We start from the raw sequence: 25,900 nt of genomic DNA, 5'->3' as shown, positions 1-25,900 counted from the left end.
TCCGCACACCAGGCCAATAAATCGGGAGCCGAGGTGTTGGGCCATGGAATGACAACTTTATTCGGAAAGCCAGCAGACTGAGAGGATGGTAGACTAATGTCTTGATGAACCATCCTACTCAAGTCAGAATTCAGGCTCCTTTTATACTAAAAGGGAAGGGGGTGTGGTTGGTTGCTGGAAACTTCTTGGTGTAGGAATTCTTTGTTCTTGGAATCCTTTGTTCTTGCAGCTGTCCATGTGGGTCAGATCATGGTATGCCTGTAAACCTCCAACAAAACAAAAGTTGTTTTCCATTCTGCGAATTTTTATCTTTCAATGAGTGCAAAAATGCTAACATCCTTAAAGGTCAGAGCCCCAAAAATAGGCTCTCCTGTCTATTTCAGGCTAAAGGCAACACTGTTTCACAAAAGGTGCAGAGCCGGCAAGACTAAGCCTAGGAAACAGGGCACAGGGTTAAAGCCAAAGGAACAGACCTAATATGGAGTCAGGTTTGTTCTTTTCTATTACATTATTAAACAGGTGAAGAAACGGAGGCAGAGAGATCAAGCCACTTACATAGCTACCGAGTGATAACGCCAGGATTAAAACCCAGGCTGTCTGGCTCAAGGGTCTCTCAAGTCAAAGAGAAAGAAAAAGCAAACACCTGGGCAGGGCTGGAGAGTCTGGGGACTACTCTGACTACTAGTGGGTTCCAAGTGACCAGCAACAGTAGATCTGGTCTGAGAAGGCTGCCCTGAAGAGCATGGGCAGGCTCAGGGCTTGCTTGGAGCTCAGGGCCCAGGGATAAGTGTCCAAAAAGCTCTGGGGCAGAAAGCAGGCCTGTTGAGATTAGGAAGCCAGAAGTGAGGGCAGTGAAGGGTGGGATTTCTAGAGGAGGAAGGCCAAGAAGGCTTGTGAAGAGTTTAGATAGAGCACCTGAGGAAGACCTGTGAGCTTGCCATGGAGAGGGCTGGCTAGGGCTGAGGAGCCCCCAAACAGAGAGGAATTTGGGTGGGAAAGAACACAAGGAAGCATTCAATGGGAGACTTACCATAAGGAAGGCTCTTGAGCACCAAGCCTGGGGGTAATATTGGGGATGGGGAGTTGGTGAAGAGGCAAGCAGCGTGTCAACAGCTGAGCCACACACTCCCCTGCCCCCATGCCCAACAGGACTCTCTGGCACAGCTCTCCTTGGGGCATCCCCGTAACTAGCTGACTGTTAAATCACAGACTGATTATGAGCTGCCCTTTGGCATGAGTTTCTGGTCCTAGCTTTACAACTTACCAGCTGCCTACCCTCTCTGAACTCTGGGTCCTCATCTTCAAAATAGTGATTATGAGATTATTGTGAGTATTAAATGAATTACAGTTTATCTAGCACTTAGCACAGGGCCTGGAAGAAAGAGCTCAGCAAGTAATGACCCATGAGTTATTTAAAAGTTTAATTTCCAAATATTTGGGGATTTTCTAGAAATTTCTATTGTTGACTTCTGATTTAATTCCATTATGATCAGAGCCCATGCTCTTTATTATAAATATTTTAAAATAAATATTATAAATAATTTAAAATATTTTACTATAAATATTTTAAATTATAAATATTTTAAAAGATTTATTTTGTGGTTCAGCACATAATCTATCCTATGTGCATCTATTAGTGGGTGGAATATACATACAGATGACAATTGGAAAAATTGATTGGTAGTCTTCTATTTCCAGATTGATTTTTTTCTACTTGTTCTCTGAATTACTGAGGGAGGATTTTTGAAATCTCTAGCTAAAATTTTGGATTTGTCTGAAATAAACAAAGAAATTCCCTTCAGTTTTGTCTTTACATATTTTGCTTTCTGTATTAATTTTTGCCTTATGTATTTTGAAGGTCTGTTATTAGGTGCATATATATTTAAGATTAATATGTTTTAATGATAAATTGACTCCTTTATCATTATGTAATGTATCCCTTTACACCAAGTAACATTTTTTGTTCTGAAATCTAATTTTTCTGATATTAGTATAGCTACTCCAGGTTTCTTATGATTAGTGTTCTCATGGTACATATTTTTCCATCATCTTACTTTCAAACTACCTGTATCTTTGTATCAAGTTAACTTCTATACAGCCTGTATTTGGATCTTTTTTGATTAATCTAGTCTATTTATATTTAATGCAGTTATAGATATGTTTGGGTGTAAATCTACCATCTTGCTAATTGTTTTCAATTTACCCTATCACTCTTTGTTCCTTTCTGCCTGTTTAACTGTCTTCTTATCGATTAACTCAGTATTTTTTAATATTCCAGGTTATCTCCAGTATTTTCTTAAAGCTCTATGTTTTAGTTTTCAGTAGTTGCTCTTATGTTTTAATTTTTAGTAGTTGCTCTAGTATTGACAGTATCCATCTTTAACTTATCAAGTCTACTTTCAAGCAGTATTATATCAATTCATGTATAAGAACCCTACAACAGTATACTTCTTCTCTCACCTCCCATTCTCTCTGCTATTGCCATACATTTTTGTTATAAACCCTATAATACACTGTTATTATTTTTGCTTTAAATAGACAGTGATCTTTTAAATAAATTTTTAAATAAGGAGACAATGTCTTTTTATATTTACCCACGTTTACAACTTCTGATGCTCTTTATTCCTTTATGTAGATCCAAGTTTCATTTTTGTATCATTTTCCCTCTGCCTAGAGAACTTCCTTTAACATATATTATAGTGAATATCTCCTGATCATAAATTCTGCCAGCTTTTTTTTTTTTTTTTTTTTTTGAGAAAAGTCTTTATTTCACCTTCATTCTTGAAAGGTATTTTTCACTGGGTACAGAATTCTTGGCTGACAGATTTTTTTTTTTCCTTGCAGCGCTTTAAAGATATTGTTCTACTATCTTCTGTCCTTCAGAGTATCTGTGAATAAGTCAGCAGCTTTAAAAAAAAAAAATCTTTGTTTCTCTATACATAATGTGCCTCTTTTTCTTTGACTGCTTTAAAATTTTTCTCCTTATCACTGATTTTCAGGAATTTGATTATGATGTGCCTTCTCGTGGCTTTCTTTATGTTCATCCTTTTTGGGGTTCATCAAGTGACTGAGATTTGTGAGTTTATACATTTCATCAAATTTGGAAAATGTGTAGCCATTATTTCTTCTAATTTTTTTTTTTTTTTTGCTTCTTTCTGGGACTTCAATTATATGTATGTTAGTCCACTTGATATTGTCCCACATGCCAGTAAAGCTCTTTTTAAAAATATTTTTCTCTGTGTATCTTTTCAATATTCCCTATTGTTTTGTATTCAGATTCAATGCACTTTACCCCCACAATATCTTATGTGCTATTAATCTGTTATGAACTGAATGTTATGCTTGTGCCTCACCCTCAATTCATTCATTGAAACCCTAACCCCTCATTGTAATCAGTGTAATGGTATTTGGAGATGGGGCTTTGGGGAATTAACTGGGTCTTGAGGCTGGGGGCCTAGTCTAATGCCATTATTACCCTTATAGGAAGAAACACCAGAGAGTTTGATCTCTCTTTCTGTGCACTGAAGAAAGGCCATGTGAGAACACAGCAAGAAGGCAGCCATCCACAAGCTAAGAAGAGAGCTCTCACCAAAACCCAACCGTGCTGGTGCCCTGATCTCAGATTTTTAGCCTCCAGAACTGTGAGAATATAAATTTCTCTTGCTTAGGCCATCCAGTCTATGGCATCTTGTAATGGCAGCCAAAGCAGACTAATGTGGAATCCTATCCAGTGAAATTTTGATTTCTTTTTATATCTTCTATTTCTCTCTTCATTATGCCTCTGATTTTCTTTAAATCCTTAAGAATATTGAGCCTATTTATAATAGCTCTTTCAATGGCCCTGTCTGCTAAGTGTGTTACCTCTAGCATTTCTGGGTCTATTTCAGTTGACTAATTTTTCTCCTGATTATAGGCCACACTTTTTTTCTGCTTCCTTGCTGCCTACTAATTTTTGATTGGATAACTGACATTGTCAATTTAACATAACTGAGTGTTGAATCTTTATCATATTCCTTTAAAGAGTGTTCGATTTTGTTCTGGCAGGAAGTTAAATTAGTTTGATCTTTTGTTTGAGGCTTGTTTTTGAACTTTTTAAAAGCAGTTCTAGACTACTCTTATTTTTAAACTTTTAAAAAGCACATCTAGAATACCTTTTACTTTATTTCTAAGGTTTGCCCCTTTTGTGAGGCTCTTGATCTAACTAGTGGAAACTCAAAAACTTCCTGGCCCTTTGTGCAGTTACGAATTGTAAAGATGCAGAGGGGAGCAGAGATTGCGAGGCTTTTTGAATAACTGGATATGGACGGACAGGAGATAGAGAGGAACTACTGGGTGGGTGGTGGCATTGGTCACCAAGAGGGGAGATACTGGAAGAGGGAAGTAAGTAAATTGATTACATTTCAGATATATTTCAGTTTAGGAGACTGCAAGGCTCTCAAAGTGGAGATGTAAGTGGGGGTGACTGCCATAATCTTGGATATGTGATCAGGGGAGAGAATGGAGTCAGGTTTGGGAGTCATCAATATATAACAGTTTAGATCAGCTATCATTTACTGAGCATTTTTATACATGGTTGTTGAAACCTAGGTGGGAGAATGAGATTACCTAAGAAGACTGCAGAAAAGAGGTCTAAGAACGGAAAATTCCTCTTAACAGAGGAGAAGCTTATGAAGAAGAAGATGATGAGGGAAAAGAGAAGAAAAATGACAGGAGGAGGAATGGTGAGAAAAACCAGAGAAGAACCAGGAGACGGCGGGGTCACGGAAGCTAAGAGAACACTCTTAAGAAAGGTGTGGCCAACACTGTCAAATGACACAAACCCACCAAGTAAGATTGAAACTGAGGACTATCTCCGAGAGCTGGGACCTGGTGACGGTGTCTGGTGATCTTGGGAATAGCAGTTTCAGTGTCTGAGGCAGATGGAAGCCACTGAACAGATAAGTGAGTGGGAAGTGGAAAGGATAAGTGTAAACGCTTCTTTCTAGAAACTTGGTGCAGAAGGGAAGTTTGGTGACAGAGCCTTAGTTGGGGGGGGGGGGGCTACATGGAAAAAGGAGGGAGTTTTTGATGGGAGAGGCTTCAGCATGTTTTAAGGGCTCATAGAAAAGGCCAGCAGACAGGAAGAACTTAAAAATAATTGAGAGAAAGAGGGACAATGGAATAAAGTCCTTAGAGAAGAAGGAGTAGTTGGGTGAAACGGCATAGGAAGAGTCCACAAGCCGCAGTTAATAGGCGGCAAAGGACTTGTGGTTAACAGGGAAGACATTATTCATCATCTCAATTTTAAAGATTAAAAAAATGAAGCCCAGAGGGGGAAGAAATTTGCCTTAAAGCACGTAGCCTGGACAGAAGAGACCCTGTCCCCTACACCTGGCCACCCGACTTCCTGTCCCACGGGGCTCCCTCTGTATCAGTCTAGAGGCTTGACTGCCCCTGCAGGAACCTGGGGGGAGCTGGATGTCTGAGTTCCAGAGAGGGGAATGCAGGGAGGGTCTTACAGCACATTCTGGGAAGGGGTGGCTGCTGGGAGAGGTACTGGGGAGGAGAAGACAGAGCTGGGAGAAAGGCAAAGGCACCTCCACCCAGGCAGCAGCTGCTCCCAAATATGTCACAACTTGTCAAAGAGGCAGAAATAGAAGCTGTCCAGGGAGTAGAGGGGGTGGGGCGGCATGCTAGGGCGCTGAGCCCACAGGAAGGGCAGAACGGGGAGGCTGGAAGGGAAGGGGTACAGGCGGGTGGGAGGTGGGGGCCTGTCCAGAGCTGAGTTTGACAAATGCATGCCAGCCAGTTCTGGGTAGGCCACAGTGGGTCCAGAGAACATTCTGGTGAACTTTCAGTGAGACTGAGTACAGGAACTGTAGAGATGGGAAAGGGACAAAACGTGGGGTCCACAGACACCTGGCAGCTTCCCGCTTCGAGACCCCTCCCGTGTCCAGCTGTTGCCTTTTAAAGATGACAAAGAACAGTCCATTCTTAATACCCACCTGCCTTAGCTGAACTAACTACTGTAGACAGTGATTAAGCTTACAATGCCCAGAAGCCAAGCCACAAGAACGGGTCACAACCCTCTACCAAAATCCCTAGCCCTACCCTTTCACAACCCCCTCCTTTCTCTGTTACCCCAACATCAACCAACCAGAGAATTGTGCGTGAGCCGATCACGCACCCTGTGACTCCCTTTGCACCCAATGTCATGTACACACAAGGAGTTAAAGGTTACCCTCCCTCATAAAAGATCTCAGCAATTGGCCCTCGGGGCGCACAGACACCTCGTCTCTGGCCCTTGCTGCCTACAGCAGCGTGACCTAATTAATGCCTTTTCTGTGTTCACTCTTTGTCTTTGGTAAATTATCTTACCGCCCACATACTGGGCCACCAAATCCCACAGCACAAAATATCCAAGGAAACCTGCCTTCTCTGATCTAAAGATGAGTTCATCTTTAGAGCTGGTTCAAACAACACTCAAAAGAGTCCACCTACCCTGACCCCATGAGCACTTCCTCCAGCCCCACATGCTGAATCTGAAAAAGAACGTCGCCTCTCAAAGCGTCACTGGGATCATTCAGGCCAGCATCTTGGTTACAAACAAGGGTGTTGAGAACCAGAGAGGAGAGCTGACAGCAGTATGCCCTGACTCCTTATCCGGGGCCCCTTCTTCCTCTTTCCCTGAAGGTCCTGACAGTGTTCAACTCAACCAGGAGCTGAAGGCCCAGCCCTCATAGGAGCATGGACTACTTGTAAGAAATCCTCACCCACCGTCTTTCCAAAGGCCCTCAGGTCCACACTGCCATACACTCTGCTGAGCTTTGGTCTGGTTATTTAAAAAACCAGCTCTGTGCTTGGTGTCTACCAATCACCTCTCCATGACCCTCATCCCCCAGGGACCCATCCCCTTCCACCTCCAGACCTGCACTTCCCCACCCCAAGGCCAGAGATTCTTGATGAATGAGCCTGGCTCTGAGCTCCAGATTCCAGGCAGGGACGGATTTCCCAGTGGTTATTTGATGCTCAGTTCTCAATGGAAACAATGTGTGGCCTCCCGAGGCCTGGGGCTCTCCCCTTCCCTTCATCTCTCCACCCTGGCTCCCAGCTGCCTCCAAACCTCTCCTCCTGTCTCAAGCCCTCAGGACTCCCTCTGATCTCCCTAGCCTATTGTCTCTTAAACTTTTCTTGTGTCTTCTTTTCATCTCTCCATCACTGCCTCTCCTGATGTCTCCCTGAACGCTCCATTCAAAACTAGAGCACCTCCAGTCCCCTCTCTGCCTCCCCACTGAGGCCTCAGGTCCACCTGGAAAGCATGTTCTCACTTCACCTGTCAGCCTCAGAGAGGGAGAGGAGGAACCTGCATTCAGCCCCGAGGCTTAAACTCAGGCAATCCAAGAGCCAGCACTCTTAGACTTAGTGCTCTGTGCGCCTTTGGGCAGTCACTTCCCCTCTCTGAGCGTGTTTCCTAGTGTATAAAAGGAAGACGGTGCACTGGCTGATCTCCAGTCTACCTTACAGCTCTGACGTTCCACGATGCTGTGACTTATTCTCATGCTGCTACAAAGCTACTGCCCCACAAATAATGCTGATCTGCATGCCATCTTCACGCGTCTAGGGCCCATTGAAATAGGCAAGCATTCCCTCCACCCAACCCCCACCGGCTCCTCATGCAGAACACCAGAGAGCCAGCCTAGGAAAACAAAAGGTGGGGCCTGTTTAGAGAAGCCAGAGGCTCCCCCCTTCCAGAACCTTCCCCGTGATCCTCTGTACCTAGGCATGTGAGACTCTGGGACAAGAAACTTGCTCCGATGTGAGCCAAGCAAACTGGCAGCCCAGGTCCGCCCCCTTGCAGGGTCAGTAGGGACCAGAAGCTGCTAGGAGCCGGAGAGCTGGGACTGGTTGCGCAGCAGATGGGGAAGGAAGGAGTCGGGAGCAGGTGAAGGGGATTTCTGAACATTGTGAAATCCTAACCAGTACCATGCAAATGAGATCAGCACAGCATGCAAATAGACAGAATCAAGTTGAGACAGTCAGGGTGGGGGCAAAACCCAGTCTGGCCCTGGAGCCCTGGGCAGGGATAAGGGCTTCCTCTGGAGAGAGCAGGATTGCTCGAAGAGGAGGCTACAGTCAGAGCAGGGGGCCCTGAGTGCCCAAGCCAGCAGGGGTAGGGATTAGGGCCTGACGCCCTGCTGTCAGGTTAGAGCTGATGGATCACCGCTGGTGGCAGAGCACAAAGGCCGTTCTGTGCTTGGCACCAATGTGTTCCCATCCATCAGAGGGCAGCTTGCACGGGGTGGAGGACTGTGCGGGGAAGCCCTAGGTGCAGCCTTTCCACAGCTCAGCTCTGAGAGAGGGGCAAGGTGAGTAAAAGACCGAGCCCCCCATTAAGGTTTTGAGGTCAGAGGTACCTGGGCCACGCTGTCTTCTCAGTCCTGGGAAGGTCTGTGCCCCGCAGCTGGGACTTACCATGGTCCCCAGGCCACCTACTCAGACAGACATACACAAGCACATCCACTGACAGGGATTCACTGAAACCCAGATGCAAAAGCACCCTAAACTCCCAGTCCTGCCCTCACGTTTGGTCAGAGGCAGACATCACACAGACTTAAGGCAGAACTCACATCCAGCCAGAGGGCGGGGGCCGACGCTACCCGCAGCTCTCTGCCCAGATTCAGTCTTGCCCGGGGGATGAGAAAGAGTGGACTCTCAGGAAATTCAGTTGAGCAGAGAAAAGGAATAAATGAATGAATTCCTTCTCTGGATGACATCTGCACTTTTTCTAGCCTACTCCTTTTTTTTTTTTTTTTTTTTTTTTAATCACCTAACACTTCCTACCCTGCTTAGATGACTTTGTGTAGTCATCTTCCTCGCTCAGCTGTGAGCGCCTGGCCGGCAGAAAGACCACGTTTTACTCACACCAGTGACTCCACCCAGCACAAGGCACACAACACGTGTTCCTTGAAGGAAGGAGTAGATGAATAGCTGCATACACACATGGGGTGTGGCCAGGTTTTCCAGCCTCCCATTCCTGCTGTTTTGGTCTTCTGGAGGCAATGAGGACAGCCAGAGCGACAGCCTGACGGAGAGGCCAAGAATGGAGGAGAGGACAAAGCAAGGAAGGGGACTAATGTTCTGGGGGTGTTCCCAGGTGCCAGGTGCCCTTTCTTTAACACAGCAGCCATTCCCCTATCACATGCATGTAGCATCCCTTTACCAGCTGAAACACGCATCCTCTCCCAGCTGAATCCATCCTCTTGCTTCTGAGTGGTTTGTTCAGATCTTCAGCACCTCACTCCTGGATCACTGTCATTCATCTTCTATGCAGTCTCCTTGCCTCCGCTTTCAAGTCCCTCCCTGCTGCCGCTCTGGGTCTCCTCCCATCTTCACAGGCTTGTCCAGTCACCCACTTACCTGAACCCTGAGCTCCATACCAGGCCTCCTACCCAATACTCCCCTTGTCCTCCTCTTCTCGTCTCAGCCAAATCCTACCTTTTCTCCAAGACCCAGCCTAGAGCTCTCCTCACCCTCAGGCTTTCCATTGAGACTCCAGCCTTCAAGTGGTTTCGATTTTATATAAACTGAAACACTCATTTGATGAGCCCACTCATTTGTAATTGATCATGGCCCATGCTTACTGTTAAATTAAAATAGCTCTCTCTTGCCGTGGAATGTAACATTTGCACAGTATCCACACTTACCAACTTGATAGTCAAATCCTGGAAATCATCACACAACAAGCCCAGTTCTCCTGCTTCCATTTTTAGAGAATGTGGACACATTGTTGACAGGTGAGGCAGTCTGGATCCCACAAGGACAAAATGATGCAATTTTTGGGTTTCCATAGTAACTTCAACATCACTCTTCTCAGGGCTCAGGATTAGAATGTAAACTGAGGATAGGTTTTTCTTTTTCTATTTCTTTCTTTCTTTCTTTTTTTTTTTTTCTTTTCTTGATGAGATGTCTGTTAGAGATTCTTCTTCAACTCATCTGGTTGGGGCCAAAGCGTGGTTTACAACCCACAGCCCCCATGAGGTCACTTCTCATCACACTGGAAGGCCAAGAACCCAATTAATACCTTGCTGCTCTTCTTCAACATGCTTGGGTTTTTTAAAAAAATTTCTAGTTGTGTCCCCCTCCTCATCTCTGTTCCTTACCCTGAAAGACACCAGCATTTTCCCGGTGCCTCACCATAGACAGTGAGAGACAGGAAAGCTGGGTTTTTCGAGCTCCATTCAGATCTCACCTCCCCTGTGAAGTCTTCTCTGTGTCCCCAGCACAGTTCCTCTTCCTCTTATCATCCTTGCCACTGGTTAGAATTTAAAACATCAGTCTCATCTGTTAGGAAGAGGGGTCCTAGGGAATAAAAAAAGGGACCAAAGGATAAAAGACAGAGGGGACAGACTGCAGCTCAAAACCCAGAAGGCTTCTCTGAATATCAGTGGGAAGCGCTGCCTTGTGATGTTAGCAGATGGTGAACAATGGCCATCCGGTTAGGGGATTCGGGAATCAGGGGCTGGGTAGAACTAGGTGACCAACAGGGTCTACTAGATGGTCAAGTCCTCAAGGGTAGAGACCCTGCCTTGGGCATCCCTGTGAGCCTTCATCCCTAAGAGTGAGCCTTGTTCACCACTGATCTCTGAGGCCTGCCTACTGTATTGGGAACATTGTCCTCTTAGGCTCTCAGGCTTCTGCTCAGAGGTGACCGTGGACAGAGAAGCCTGAAAACTAAGCAGTCTTTCCTCCACCGGCATCTGAGATCTGCATCTTATGCATGAAACTGATGGCTCAGCCCGGAAGACCAGAGCAACCAAGCCGAGTGGCCAAGGAGAGGGCGTATCTAAGCTGAGTCTGAAGTTCTCTGCTTTCTCTCCGTCCTTCCCTACCCGCAGTAAGGCGCCAGGAAAATCCTGGTGTCCAAATGGGGCAGGAAAGTTGAACAGGTGACACAGGAGGGCAGATAAATGATTCCGAGTGAGAGAGGGAGGAGACAGAGGGCTTAACAGAGCTTGAACTTGCCACCGTGGGGAAGGAGACGGTGTGCAGACTGTAAATTCTAATCCCTGCTCTGACCCTGGCCAGCTGTATTAAAGAGAAAACTTCCACTGACCTCTGCCAAACAGGGAAAAGAAGACGAGAAAATTCCTCTTGCCTCAATTTATCCCCTATCACATGAGACCTAAGAGGCATATGATGTCGAAGCTGCTGTGAAAACCCAGAAGTTGACTCCATTTGCCCCTCCAAGTTTCAATTCTCTTACCCTAGACACTGAGGACCAATACAAACCCCAAATTTGAATCACTCTCACGCTCTGGGAGGGAGTCTTCTAGCGTCTCATCTGCTTGATACAGTCTGAGTGAGGTGCTGTGACCAAGTAGGGGGATGAACAAATTGACTTCCTAAGTCCCCCTGCCAGCCCAAAGCTGGTTCCCTCCCCCACCCCCCACCCGTTTCTTCGGGACCAGCGCGGAGAGAGCAGGCAGGTCGCCCGGCTAGGAGTAATTGAAAGGAGCAGATGAGAGGAGAATGTGTGTCCTCCCCCACCTCCCCAGCCCCCACGGGGGCTGCGGAGAAATGAAAACTAATCAAATTACACCCCCTGGCCTCCCTGCCCGTGCGCAGGAGCCGGCTGGGGGCAGGCTGGCGGGGGAGGGGGGGCGGGGGGGGCGCTGGGGGGCGGTGCGCGGAGGAGAGGGAAGGGGAGTCACATCTAATCCACTGTAAACGTCTTGATGCGCAGCAACAGCTTAGAGGGGGGCTCAGGTTTCTGCGGCGTTGGCTATATTTATCTCTGGTTCCATGCCAGCGGGGAGGGTTTAAATGGCACCCAGCAGTTGGCGTGAGGGGCTGCGGGAGCTTGGGGGCTGGTGGCAGGAGCAAGTCTTTTCTGACCCCATGGAGCTGTATGAGACATCCCCCTACTTCTACCAGGAGCCCCACTTTTATGATGGGGAAAACTACCTGCCCGTCCACCTCCAGGGCTTTGAGCCGCCGGGCTATGAGCGGACTGAGCTCAGCCTGAGCCCCGAGGCCCGAGGGCCCCTGGAAGACAAGGTGCTGGGGCCCCCCGAGCACTGCCCGGGCCAGTGCCTGCCGTGGGCGTGCAAGGTGTGCAAGAGGAAGTCGGTGTCTGTGGACCGGCGGCGGGCGGCCACGCTGCGGGAGAAGCGCCGGCTCAAGAAGGTCAACGAGGCCTTTGAGGCCCTGAAGAGGAGCACGCTGCTCAACCCCAACCAGCGGCTGCCCAAGGTGGAGATCCTGCGCAGCGCCATCCAGTACATCGAGCGCCTGCAGGCCCTGCTCAGCTCCCTCAACCAGGAGGAGCGGGATCTCCGCTACCGAGGCGGGGGCGGGCCCCAGCCGGGGGTAAGTGGCCCTCCCGCCCACCTGCCCTGTCCGAACCCGGGGACACTCGGGGACCCCGCGGTGGGGCTCACTCAGCCGGCGAGAGCGGGAGCCAGGCAGGGTCCTCGGAGGCTGCAGGACGCCTTCCTTTGTTAAAGCTGGGCTGCCCAGCTGCCCTGCTGTGTCCCCGTGTCCCCGTGTCCTTTCTAGACTAAGGCAGAAGGGGTGGGGAGAAGCACATGGCGGGGGTGTAGGACTGAAGGAGGGATCCCGGAGCAAACCCAGAGCCAGCTGGATGAGGGTGAGGTTCATCCCAGTGCCTGCCTGGGGACAGGGCCTAACAGTCTAGGCCAATTGCATCTGAAAAGACTGCTTCTCGCCTCAGCCTACCCCACCTTGGGTGTGGCTGAGCAGAGAGAAAACCCACTCAGTCTCTCTCATGGAACCCCAACAGGCCTGCACAAAAGTGGCCCTGGCTGGGCAGTACATTCTGCCTCCATCATCCTCATCCCAGGGTCAGGGAAGCCTCAGACCCCCTGAGGTTGGGGGTCCTGTGAGGGCAGCATCTCTCCCCAGGATGGATGCTGGGAGAGGCCTTGAAGCAGGGGTTCTGGGGCCAGACAGAGGCATGAAAGGAGCTGATTGTGAAGATTCTAGAAGAGAGGGTGGGCCAGGCTGGAGGGCTGCAGCCTGTGGCCCACCCTCCAACCCCACCACAGGGACTTCTGCCCCTTGGGACTGGACAAAGAGACACCACCGAGAATGGCTGTGCCCTGACCTTGGGCCTTAACCCTGTCTTGCAGGTGCCCAGCGAATGCAGCTCCCATAGCGCCTCCTGCAGTCCAGAGTGGGGCAGCGCACTGGAGTTTGGCCCCAACCCAGGGGGTAAGTGAGGCCAGGACCCTGGGTACCTTGACTCAAATCCCACAGTCTGTCTCTAGACTCAGTTCTCCCCTCTTACCTCACTGCCTGCTCCAGTCTTCTGCCTTTGGGCTCTCTAGGGACCTTTTGAACCAGTGCCTCAGATGGTGGGCAGGGAGGCCCTGTGCCTCTCTGAGGCCTTGACCAGCTAAGGAGTGGTCTAGGCCTCCTGCAGCTCCCCAGTTGGTGCCTGGTGGCTGACCTTCCCCATGGAGAGAACAGTCCCTGCCCCAGGGGGTCTCTGGGAATTGCTGAGTCAGTGCTGCAAAACTGGGCCAGCAAGGGCAGTTCCAGTCTCCCAAAGCATCATCCAGGCTCCACCTCGGAATAGCTGTTTCCGAATTCTAACCTCACCAGGAGATTTCAGAGACGACACGCTGGCATTCCCACACACCTGTGTGCACACAGTATCCGGAAATGCATGGGCTGCGGAGTAGGACTCAGTTTTTTCTTACCCATCTGTCCTAGAGAAGCTGTGCCACTCCAAAGGGCTCATCCCCGTCTTGGGTCTTGAGATAGTTTTATCATCCAGGTGACATCTTCCTGCCTTCACCTTACAGATCATCTGCTCACTGCTGACCCTACGGATGCTCACAACCTGCACTCCCTCACCTCCATCGTGGACAGCATCACGGTGGAGGATGTCTCCGTGGCCTTCCCAGATGAAACCATGCCCAACTGAGATTGTCTGCCAGGATGGGTGTCTATGAGCGCCCCCAAGCTGGCCACAGGTGCCACTGCTCTGCAGCGGGGCTCTCCTAAGCCAGGCTGTCCTGATGCCAGAAAGCCAGCCCTGGGGCTGCCAAATGCCAGACTATCCCCCTCCTCATCCGTGTAAGGTTAACCCACCACCCAGAAAGGAATGGACGCTCTCATTTAGCTGACTCTTCAGACCAGAGAGCAGTCCTGTTTCCAGGGAGATAAAGCAGGGGACCAGAGTGCCCCCTTGTGTAAGCCCCCTGGCTCAGGGGGCAAACTCAGGAGCTTCCTTTTGATCCTAATGCAGCCTCCAGTCCCACCCCCTCAAAAGAAACAGTTTGAGAGATGAAGTCAGTGTCCTGACCTGAACAAGCTATGCACACCTCCAGTTTTTATCTCTTCTTGTGCCAGTGGCTGGGCTGGGCCTGCCCTGAGTTGAGACAAGAAAGGGAGAGGAACAATGCTCTGTTCCCAAGTCCCTGGGGGGCCAAGCTTTTTGCAGTGAATACTGGGAACCTTCCGGTGGTTTTATGTTCTGTTTTGTATTGTGTGTTGTTTGTAAAGCTGCCATCTGACCAAGGTCTCTTGTGCTGAAGTTGCCAGGGACAGGTAGGGGGGTGGGGGGCAGGGGCTCTGGGGGTGATTTATTTTGTTAACTAAGCATTGTGTGGTTTTGCCATTGTTTTGTATATATATTTTTTGCTAACTTATTTGGATTTCTTTTTTTAAAAAATGAATAAAGACTGGGTGCTAGAAGAGTGTCTGTGATGATATGGAGGGAGGGGACGACTGATGCTACAGCCTCTTCCATCTCAGTGGTCCAGACACATCTCAGGGGCAGGGCTTGTGCAGCAGATGGGGCTCCAAAGTGTCGGAGGCACCACGTTGCTGGTGGTCACTAGACACTGGGACCCTCTGCTCTTTTTACCATTATAAAGGAAGCCAGGTCTGGTCTATTGGCTGAGCAAAGACAAGATTCCACAGAAATTCTTGTGAGACATGCAGGAAATTGTTGAGCATTGGGCTACACCCTAATTCACAAGACATTGTTCACAGTCTACTGCATTCCAACTTCTATCCCAAGAGGTTCCTTCCCTTCCAATTAACTGAGCACGCCCGCACGCCTAGCACTCAGCCCACAGCCGGCAGGCAGGGGTGTAGAGCTGGAATTTGTGGGTTTCCCCTTTCTAATCCCTGCCTCTCCTCCAGTGTGACATTACTGGGAGCCCTATAAGGAAGTGGGAGGTGTCTAAATCAGTCTGATTGGGGTCAAACACAGTCACTTTCTTGCAGGCCGACTAGCATGTCCCCTCGTCCCCTCTCCATACCTTCCATTCCTCTAGGCTGCAGGGGATCCTGGTCCCTGCCTACAGCTCAGAGGATGAAGGGAATTCCACTAGGGTCAGGGAAAGGGCTTACAAAGAACAATCAAATGAAATGAAGCTGGGGAAGTCTTCACATGGGATGCTGTTTTCCAAATACTGGCTTCCTTGAGGGGAGCAGGTGGGTAGAGAGTTGAGAGCAAAGAATTCGTACAGAGATCACTTGATATTAACTAGGGAGGCATCAGGAGCTCAAATTTGAATGGACTAAAAACTTGATTAATTCTAACTGCTTCAGGCTAAGTGTGTCTGATTTACCGCAGATTATAAGTTTCAGAATCATTACAGAAGTAAGGGGATTCAGAGTGTGGTACGTTCCAGCCTCCATTCAATTTTTTTTTAACAAAGATTTTAAAAAATTTGTTTTTGTTGAAGTACAGTCAGTTTACAATGTTGTGTCAACTTCTGGTGTACAGCACAATGCTTCAGTCAAATAGGAACATACATACATTCGTTTTCATATTCTTTTTAACCGTAAGTTACTATAAGATATTGAATATAGTTCCCTGTGCTACACAGTATAAACTTGTTGTTTATCTTAATTTTATATATAGTAGTTAGTATCTGCAAATCTCAAACTCCCAACTTATCCCTTCCCACCTCCTTCCCCTACTGGTAACCATAAGTTTGTTTTCTATGTCTGTGAGTCTGTTTCTGTTTTATATATAAGTTCATTTGTCTTTTTTTTAAGATTCCACATATAAGTGATATCATATGGTATTTTTCTTTCTCTTTCTGACTTATTTCACTTAGAATGACATTCTCCAGGGACATCCATGTTGCTGCAAATGGCAGTATTTTATTATTTTTTATGGCTGAGTAGTATTCCACTGTATAAACGTATCAGTTTCAATATCCAGTCATCTGTCAATGGACATTTAGGTTGCTTCCATGTCTTAGCTATTATATATAGTGCTCCTATGAACATTGGAGTGCATGTATCTTTTTGAACTAAGGTTCCCTCTGGATATATGCCCAGGAGTGGGATTGCTGGATCATATGGTAAGTCTATTTTTAGTCTTTTGAGGAATCTCTGTACTGTTTTCCATAATGGCTTCACCAAACTACACTCCCACCACCAGTACAGGAGGGGTCCCTTTTCTCCACAGCCTCTCCAAGCATTTATTGTTCGTGGACTTTTGAATGATGGCCATTCTGACTAGTGTAATGTGATACCGCATTGTAGTTTTGGTTTGCATTTCTCTGATAATTAGCGATATTGAGCATTTAGGATTTTTTTAAAATTGTAGTATAGTCAGTTTACAATGTTTTGTCAGTTTCTGGTGTACAGCATAATATTTCAGTCATATATGTACATACATATATTCATTTTCATATTCTTTTTCATTATAAGTAACTACAAAAGACATTGAATGTAGTTCCCTGTGCTACACAGAAGAAACTTATTGTCGTCTATTTGTTATAGAGTAGTTAGTATCTACAAGTCTTGAACTCCCAAATTATCCCTCCGCACCCCTTTTCTCCACTGGTAACCGTAAGTGTGTTTTCTGTGTCTCGGTCCATTCAGTTCTTCAGGGCCCTTTACAACAGACTTAACCCGGTTTTACCAACCAGGTTCTGGTGCCCGTTCTGCACTTGCTCTGGGCTCAGCTGAGCGGTCCCAGACTTCCTCTTGGAGAGGGGAATCAACACGCTGCTCCCAGAGTGTCTCCAGCAACTTTGCCCACGCAAAAGAAGGAAGCTCAGAGAAGGCTCACAGAATCCAGGTGAGGGTGCAGAAGAAAGTGTTTCCCAGGGCCTGCTTGCCCCAAATCACCAGTTTCCAGGGCTAGGCCTACTGGGAATCATAAACTGGCCTAATCTGTCGCCTTTTGTGGGATTTTCTTCTTGGGTTTATGTCACTGTGTTTACCGTTGTAGACTGGGGATGTCGCCTGCCACTCCAGTAAACAACCAGTGTTGTCCACCATCAAACCATCAGCCACTGCAGTGGCAGGATGTGCCCCCTGAAGGGAATCCAGGTGGGGAAGAGATGGGGAGCACGATGTGCTTTGGGTCCTGGCCCTGAGGAATAATTTCAGTGTGCCCAGATTCTTGCATCTTCCCATACATAGACAGGCACTAAAATCATTAACTCAGATGGCGCGTGTGTGTGTGTGTGTGTGTGTGTGTGATTAGCAGTAATCTTTCATGTCTGACTACATTTTTTTCCCCCTGAGCAAAAACTCCTATATAGCCTGGCTCCTCCCTCATCTCTTCAGATACAGTTCCTCAGAGCTACCTGAGAGGCTGACTTCTGGGCTATAGTCCTCAGTAAGAAACCCGAATAAAACATATCTCACGACTCTTGGGTTGTGCATTTTTCTTCAGTTGACCCAGTCACACCTTTTCAGAAGGGCTGGCGAGGAACACCTAGGTCATTGCCACAGCCCTTAGCTCCCCCTGACTCACTGCCCTTGGAGATGAGGAGGGCAACAGGTGTGGGTGCAACACCTTGGCTCTCGAATCCACATTCACTCCCTCATTAGCCACCAAAATTACAGAACTACCCATTCAAGGGAGGTCTTCTCCCCTCGAGTTCATTCCCTCTGCCTCGACACCTCCCAAACTCCTTGGGTGGACACAGTCTGCTGCCTTCAATACTCCTCCTTCTTCCTGGGGGCTTGGGCTGGCCAAGAGGAAGGGCACTCATATCTGCTAAGGAACTGATAGGCTCTGGGGTTGCTGAATATACAGATGTATTTTTTTTCATTGAAGCATAGTCAGTTTACAATGTCATGTCAATTTCTGGTGCACAGCACAATGTTTCAGTCATACATGAATATACATATACTCATTTTCATATTCTTTTCACCATGAGCTACTACAAGATATCAAATATAGTTCCCTGTGCTCTACAGTTTACACTTGTTTATCTATTTTATATACACCAGTCAGTATCTGCCAATCTTGAACTCCCAATTTATCCCTTCCCACACCCCCTTCCCCCCAGTAACTGTTTGTTTTGACTATATTTTTAAGTTTATTCCTCTTCGGTTATCATCAATTGGAATCTGAGGTTCATCTTCACAATCTGGCACCAATAAGCAGTTCTCAGCCTTGGCTGTTTGGGTCAGTTTTTCCCAACCATCGTTGAGTGTAACCATTGTCTACTTACTTCCTTTTCACAGTCGTTAAGTCCTTAAGCCTCCCCCGCCAGGAAGAAACAATTTGCTGTAATTTCACACATGTGATTAGCAAACCGTGCCAAACTGGAGCCCAGCCTCATTCATTATTTTCACAGAAAAAAAAACATTTGTCATCAAGCACAGGAACTTTCTTAAATTAACAAATGCTTAACTTCACAATTGAATGACAGATAAGACTCCAATTAAGGAGTCATGAGTGAGAGTTCTTTAGGGAAATTAGTTAAAATGCGGTCTCTGGTGGAAGTGCCTGCAATAAATAAAACCCGGTTAATCAAATGTTGCCTAATAATGGACTGCAGGGAATCCACCAGAACAAAAAGGAAAAGACTTACTTGAAATTGACATACTGAGTGTCAGTGTGTAAACAGGAACTTCTTGGAGTGTTTAGATAATTAGTGTGAACTGCAGAATGCTTAAAGTGCTGTTTGCTGCACTCCAGTAAACCTTCTTAGGCATCTAATTTATCAAAGTAACTACTGGGCAGCCTGGAAAGCCTTTCTAAGTGCAGCAGGTGTAGTAGGTGGTTGGACCAACCAGAACGGGAGGTTATGGGGGTACAACAGAGGGTGAGAGAGATGGCGCCCTCTCAGCTCAGGTGTCCCTTTCACGGCTAAGCACCATCCCCAACATGTCCCATCCCTTGGACTTGTCTGGATTCCTGGTTTCTGGGCTCCAGGCGAGGGCAGAGATGCCTGGGGGTGAGCTGAAGCCCAGGACGAACTGAAGGCTGTGGGTTGGGCTAAGGTCTTGGCTAAGGAGGCACCATCCAGGCCCAGATGGGAACCCCAGATCTCCACCCCACAGAGATTCTGGCTGTGCCTCACCCCTCAGCCACAAGCAACCACCAGATCCAGATTCTCTGCCTCTCAACTCTGCTATGAACATTCCTAGGGGAGGCAAAGGAAGGTGTTCTAGGAAAGAAACCTAGAATCTTCTTTCGATTTCTACAAATGCTGAAAGAAACATGATGTTGGGGTCTCATTTCAAACACAGCATAACCAGTCTCGAGCTCACATGCCCACGTAAGCCTGTTCCATCTATGTTCCCCGCCCCAGTAGATGGCAACACTGGGAAATTGTAGTTTTCCTGGCTTCCTTTGGATCTCACTCCTGTAGCCAGCCACCAAGGTCGGTCAGCTCTACCTGTAACCACTGAGAGGGTGGGAGGGGACCTCCGTAGGCTTGTGGGCTCTAGGCTAGCACCTTCCCTCACCTGTTTGTCCTCTCTGGGCCCCAGGTTGCCTTGTCTTTGCTGCCATCCTGCCATCTGTGCACATGGACTCTGCCATACTGTATCATCAGTGTTTGGAACAGTTAGCCTTGGAGAGGAAACAAGGATGTGTGGTGTATTACGCTGCCCACGGGAGTTCACCATTCAGGTGAACAGAAGAAACATAGCACCATGAAGATCACACACAGAAGCCAAGTGCCGCATGCACGGGCCAGACGCAGGAGCTTGGGAAAGGGAGCTGGGGGAGGCTTAGCCTCTGGGCAGTGGCTTGAGTTCACTTAAAAGAGAGGCTACACCTCTTTATGCATTTGTCAAAACCCACGGAACGTACAACATCGAGTGAACGCTAATGTAAACCACAGACTTTGGTTGGTAATAATGTGCCTACGTTGGTTCAAATTGTACCAAATACGCCACACTGATGAGGGATGCTGAGCGTGAGGGAGTACGTATGTGTGGGTGGGGAGGGAGGGCTGTGTGCGAACTCTGTATTTTCTGCTCAATTCTGCTGTGAACCTGGAACTGCTCTAAAAGAATAAAGTCTATTCAAAATTTTAAAAATAATAATAATAAATTAAAAAAAGAGAGAGAGAGGGGCAAGTAACACCTGTTAAGCGCAGCTGGCCCTGGGCCGAAAGTCCTAACAAACTTACTGTAATTAAGGACAAGGCACTGACTGCATATCTTCACCTTCACCAGCTGCGTGGTCCCAGCTTGGTAATTCCCTGTTCTGCAAAATGGTGGTGATGATACACGGCAGGGTTGTGAGGATTCAATGAGTTAATACATTTAGCATGCTTAGACAATAGTTCTCAATAATTTTCAGCTCCAGTTAATAACAGTCCTTGTAAAACCCTCTGAGCTAAGGTGGGTTCGTTTAGTCATTCAGTACAGACATCTAGGGATACAGAGATCAACAAGACTGACCTAGCGGAGCGTCCTCACAGCCCAGGAGGCAACAGGTGAAGGGAAGGCAATGACTGCCCAGCACTCACAGTGTGCAGAGTGCCGGCGGTGCAGAGTGTCACTGATTATCTAGTTCTGCTGGAGGCGGGTCAGGCAGTGCCTCCCAGACAATGCCTGAAGTGGGTCTAGAAGATTCACAGCTGCAAAGGCAAGGAAAGCAGAACTCGTGCTGCCTTCTGGTGACGGAACTGGGCAGACACGACATTCTGGAGCTAACTGAGCTCAAGGCTGCTGGGAGGAGGTGATGGCACTGGAACAGCGCCTCTTACAGTACACTAAGGAGCCGGACCTCAGACCCAGAGGCAGTGGGGAGCTGCCACCTGTGTGAACAGCAGTGATGTGGCCAGAGGGCGCTTGGGAGCAGTAACTCTGGCATCAGCATGAAAGGCTTTGAGGAGAGAAAAGCACGTTAGTAGAAGAAATAAACTGAGCCCGCCCAGCAGTCAGGGCTCCTCACTCCTCCTTTTCCCCTACTCCCTTGGCACAATTAAGCCACACGTTAACCTCGCAGTCCCACGGTTATGTAAGTAAACAGAAGGTCACTGACTACAAGTCGTTCCTGACTACCTCCCAGAGGCCCGCAGCCCTCAGGACTGTGGAATAAGCTGGATGTGTCAGGGGAGCTCAAAGTTTAAAAAAAAAAAAAAAAAAAAAGCAAACCCATTTGTATGTTGTCTTAAAACCAGGTTGTTTATTGGTATGTACACACCCACACTCACACTCATACACACCCACACGCCCTCTCCTGATGCACTGAGCCAGTACAGTACTGAGAAGGGACCTGACAAGATACAGGAGGCTGGTGAGGGGGGTGTGGGTCACTGGTGACTCTCCAACTAAAAATATATATTGACCGTGAGGCGAGGGATACACCAAGACAAGAGCTTTCCATCGATGTATGCAGAAGGTTTCTCTTCTTCATCACCTCCCTGCAAAACGTCCCAAGATGCCCCGAACAGACCTGGGTCCCGCCAGCTGCTGCCTTATGACATGATCAGTCATGACAGGGTTAAGCTGTAGACCTTCCCACTTAGATAGCTCAGAGCTCCCTGAAGGGTCAGACAGCCCTGCAGTCTCCAGCTTCACCAATCTTAGGACTCTGGGTTTCTCCATGATCTTAACATCCATTACCCAGGGATAGGGGCCCTTTCTCTCTGTCCAACTTGTTTTCTGCTCAAGAATTCCTCCAGCTCCACTCCCAGCACCTGGCAGGCAGGAAGGGCAGGGAACACTGAGGGCAAGGGCAGCTGCCTTGCCCACACCCATGGGAGCCCACCCGGCTCCAGCACTGGTGGACCTCTCCTCTACTGAAAAGTAGCATAAGACTCTAAGCCTGGCACTGCCCCAGGCTCCATCACTCCTTCTGGACAGGGTGCTCTGACCCCAGCATCCCACCTGCTGGCCTAGCCCCGGCTCAGAACCCAAGTCATCAGCTCGCAAACGAGCTGCTCAGCCACCTGCTGGATGGCACGCACTGGCCCATGCACTGTTCCTCTCCTCTCGCTTAGATGAAGCCCTGGGTTGTATCAACTCACCCTGAACTTGGGTCCCAAACACTTCCAGGCACCTTGGCAGAATGAGTAAGTGGGTGAGGAAGGCGGATTTCTTGGAAGTGACATTCCTACCAAACCAGAACCTGTATCCCTCAGGTCCGGAGGCCACCAAGCCGCTGGGGGAAGCAGCTGAAGCCGGGCAGGTCTCAGGAATTTCTGGACGAGGCCGTGCCTGCACACCTAAAGAGCCCTGAACAAGGGGTGGTGGTCTGGGGACAAGCAGAATGACAGCTTTCACCAACACTCGATTTCCTGGACCTGGGTCATGAGTCACGAAAGGGGAAGCTTTATTTTCTTCCCAGGAGATCAGGGGAAAGTAGCCTCAGATTACCCTTTTCCCAAATCAGATTTTAAGGTCAATGTATACTCAACCCACCCATCAGGTATGTTCCTACAGGGCTGGAATTATCAAAGAAGTGGGGCAGGGGGAGCAGAAAGGGCAGGGATACTGGGAGCACTGCTGGCAGGGCATGGTTAGCTCCGTTCTGCCCCAGAGCCAAGAGCCACACAATCCCCCCCTCCCCCAAGCCCAGCAGCGGCTTCCCCCTCCGGTTGGGGCAGGGTGCGTTCCCACCGCCATCTGGGCTTAAGGTCACCCAGGCCATTGGCTCGCTCTCCAGCTGGCCTGCTGCACCTCCCACTGGGCGGGAGGGCCGAGAGCTTCCCTATCCTACACTTGGTGTTGGGGATTCACCTTCAACCAGGGCCTTAGAATCTCCACCTTAGCCTTCCCCCTGCCAGCCTCATAGTCCTGAGGAAGAATGGGGCCTTCTGCAGCCCTTCCAAGCCCCCAGGAAGGCCCTGGAGGTGAGGGAGGAGCGGCAGCTGCGCAGGTGAGCTGGGGGAGGGGAAATGCTGGGGGTGCCAAAAATCAGGTGTGGACCGTCTAGTACCAAAGGAGGTGGACAGAAACTGGAAGGCCAAACAACCCAAGCAAGGCAGCCTCAAGTGCCTTTTCTTCTTGGAAGGGCCACCCCCCCGCCCTTGGCACCATGTCCTGGTCTCTGGTGGAGGCTGCAGTCCAAATGCAGAAGGAGGAGGCTGGAGTCCATCCGTCTTGGGCTGGCTTCCTCTCCCTCCCCCAGGCCCACAAGCATGGACAACCTGGTTGTCTCCACAACACCAGGAGATCCAGCCACATCCACAAGAGACTTAACATGGACACACGCTGTACTTGGGCTAGTGCGATGCCGAGGGGGTGGACAAGTATATTCTGAGATTCAGGGCGACTGGAAAGTCACAGATGAGAGTAGGAGCCTGTAGGAGGAAGGGAACCGAGCAGGAGGGGTCAGGGCTATCAGAGCCTGGGAAACCAAGCAGGTGGAAGCCGGCCTTGGGGGCTGTGGCTAGTCCCGGAAGGCGGAGAGCATGTGTCCGTAGAGATAGTGGGAGTGAGCTAAGAGAGAAAGAGAGAAAGGCACTGAGTGGTGAGTTGGGAGTGAGTCCAACTCACTGGAGACAGGCTGCAAGGTATCCGGGGCGTGCGTGCAAGCGTGAAGCGCCCAAGGCCAGAAAGCAGCAGGACCGGGCAAGCCGCGCAGCGCACGCGAGCAGGGCTGGAGCGGCAGGGCCCGGGGTGGGGACCAGGGACCAGGGGCAGGTGCGCGGAGAGGCCGTGCGCGGGCAGAGGGCCGTCCTGGCCCACTTACCCCGAGCCACGGGCACACCCCCCGTCAGACCCGGGATGGGAGGGAGGGGGGTCAGCAGGAGTAGGTCCGAACCGTGGAGGTCTCCAGTCTCTGCGCCCCCGCCGTCCCGGCTGGGGGGGTCGGCAGCCGCGGGAGAACACAGAGCGGCGGGTTAGTGCGCAGCACACGTGGGGCCCGCCTGGAGCTGTCAGCGCCGCATCGGCCTCGCCCCGAGCGCCAGCGCCCGCCCCGGCTCCTCCGCCGGCCCTCCCCGGGCTGCCAGGACAGGCCCCAGGCCCAGCCAGCCTGGCATTCACCTTCAGGCATGATCTTCTTCGGCGCGGCCGGTGGCGGCTGCAAGGGCCCCAGGGTGGACACGCGGAAGCCCGCTGGGAGGGTCTCGGCCGAGGCGCCGAGCACGCCGCCGCCCCCGTGGTGGTCCCGTGGCCGGAAGCGCTTCCTCCAGGAGGGCGCGCGTCGGAACACCTTGTCCTCCCCCTGCACCGTGGGGACAACGCAGAGGCCCAGGGCCGGGTTGGAATTGCCACCCTCACTCCCTGCCTGGGTGAGGGCGGTCAATGGCTGATGATTCTAGAGTACCTTTCCCTTTGGAAATCCTTTCCGGCAGATGAATGGGGTGAAGTGGATGACTCCGGGGATGACTCTGGGGAGTCCTTGTCACTCTTAAATTCCCTGACTCTAGGCTGGGTGGGGTCCCCTCTGTTTGGATCTGGCTTTTTAAAAAACTATTTTATTTATTTATTATTGTATTACTTGTTTTTTATCTTGGAGGGGGGGTAACTAGGTTTATTTATTTTTAGAGGAGGTACTGGGGATTGAACCCAAGACCTCCTGCATGCTAAGCATGCGCTCTACCACTTGAGCTATACCTCACCCCTCCTCCGCGCGCGCCACCCCCTCCCCCCACCCCAATCTGGCATCCTGCAGTTGGACTCGGCTTCCCTGCCCACCCCAGCCATCTCAAACTGGGCTTCGGATGCCCATTGACCTTTAAAGCATTCCTCTTCCCAGCCTCATGCATGGGAAGTAGTCACCAGCCCGCCTCCATTCACTCCTTCCTGCCCTTCTGGGGCCTCAGTATGGCTGCAGCCCCGGTCTGCGGGGAAGAGCACTGGGTCAGGAGTCAGAAGACCTGGCTTCCATTTACACTAGCTGTGTGACCTGAGCAGGTTAAGGGACCTCTCTGAGCTTTAGTTTCCTTGTCTGTAAATGTAAAACGGGAATTACCTCATCTGCCCTACCTATTTCTCAGGCTCCTATCTCTGACAGGATCAGGTGAGAAGATTGACAGCAATGGGTCAGGCAGATGGCCAATCAGAGGAATGCTCCCCCAAAGGAGCCCCCTGCCACCTGCCCCTTCACCCATGCCAGCTAAGTGTCCAAAATAACAATATGTGCCAAAGGGCACCCAGAGCCATAACCCTACAGGATGCCGCTCCGCATGGGCCTCCCACCCCTCTCTTCAGAGCCCACATCCACTCTTCTTGGCAGCTATGCCTAATCTCCCTCCACCCCTGTGTTCTTGGAAACTGGCGCAGGTAGGGGGCTACCAGCAGGAAGGAGAGACACCAACCCACCACTTCTCCTCGGCAACCCCTCCCAGCCCCGCTGGGGTTTGCTGCTTGTGCCCTTAGTAGGCCAAATGCCCCCATGGGGGGGGGGGGGTAGAGCTCAGTGGTGGAGCACATGCTTAGCATGCAGGAGGTCCTGGGTTCAATCCCCAGTGCCTCCATTAAAATAAATAAACAAATAAACCTAATTACCATCCCCCCCAAAAAAACCCCAAATGCCTCTATCAGTTCTTAGCATCATGTATCTCTGCCGTAGCATTTTTACATGTACTTACAGGATTATTTCATCCATTTCTCCCTCTTCCTTTTTTCTCCCCCTCTCTGGACCCCCATCCCCTTTCAAATTCTATGCTTCATGGGACAGGGATCATAATCTTTTTTGTTCCAACTAACATATCCCCTGCCCTTGAGTAGTGCCTGGGAACATCACGGGCTCTCAGTATTTGTTAAGTGA

General features: G+C 49.5%; 2 protein-coding genes and 1 long non-coding RNA gene across 5 annotated transcripts in view; 1 reads left to right on the top strand and 2 right to left on the bottom strand.

Moving 5' to 3' along the window:
- Window positions 1-215: 215 nt before the first annotated feature.
- Window positions 216-12,714, bottom strand: LOC116659296. 3 transcript variants are annotated; one of them, XR_004314617.1, is made up of 4 exons: window positions 12,420-12,714; window positions 10,140-10,338; window positions 9,684-10,033; window positions 216-266 (listed from the first exon to the last, which is right to left on the bottom strand). It is a non-coding gene; the product is annotated as an uncharacterized LOC116659296 (long non-coding RNA). The 3 variants fall into 3 exon arrangements; XR_004314616.1 differs by having other exon boundaries at window positions 10,229-10,338; XR_004314615.1 differs by having other exon boundaries at window positions 9,684-10,338.
- On the top strand, window positions 11,771-14,703 carry MYOG (myogenin). Its single transcript, XM_032466730.1, has 3 exons — window positions 11,771-12,348; window positions 13,131-13,212; window positions 13,809-14,703. The coding sequence occupies exons 1-3, from the start codon at window positions 11,803-11,805 to the stop codon at window positions 13,928-13,930; spliced, it is 750 nt and encodes a 249-aa protein (XP_032322621.1). The 5' UTR covers window positions 11,771-11,802; the 3' UTR covers window positions 13,931-14,703.
- Window positions 14,704-21,325: 6,622 nt separating this feature from the next.
- The window catches only part of PPFIA4 (PTPRF interacting protein alpha 4), a 48,686-nt gene continuing 44,111 nt past the window's right edge, over window positions 21,326-25,900 (bottom strand). The window contains 2 exon segments of the mRNA XM_032466669.1: window positions 21,326-23,622; window positions 24,172-24,352. Coding sequence (XP_032322560.1) covers window positions 23,573-23,622; window positions 24,172-24,352 — 231 coding nt within the window. The 3' untranslated portion in view covers window positions 21,326-23,572.

The sequence above is a fragment of the Camelus ferus genome, chromosome 23, assembly GCF_009834535.1.
Source record: "Camelus ferus isolate YT-003-E chromosome 23, BCGSAC_Cfer_1.0, whole genome shotgun sequence".
Classification (NCBI taxonomy): domain Eukaryota; kingdom Metazoa; phylum Chordata; class Mammalia; order Artiodactyla; family Camelidae; genus Camelus; species Camelus ferus.
This window is presented reverse-complemented; position numbering and strand designations above follow the sequence as displayed.

Excerpts from the sequence above, each read along its gene's own strand:
- MYOG (XM_032466730.1), top strand. The coding sequence starts at position 11,803 with ATGGCACCCAGCAGTTGGCGTGAGGGGCTGCGGGAGCTTGGGGGCTGG. Across the intron at positions 12,349-13,130 it reads GGGGCGGGCCCCAGCCGGGG|GTGCCCAGCGAATGCAGCTC; the intron begins GTAAGTGGCCCT and ends CCTGTCTTGCAG. Across the intron at positions 13,213-13,808 it reads GTTTGGCCCCAACCCAGGGG|ATCATCTGCTCACTGCTGAC; the intron begins GTAAGTGAGGCC and ends TTCACCTTACAG.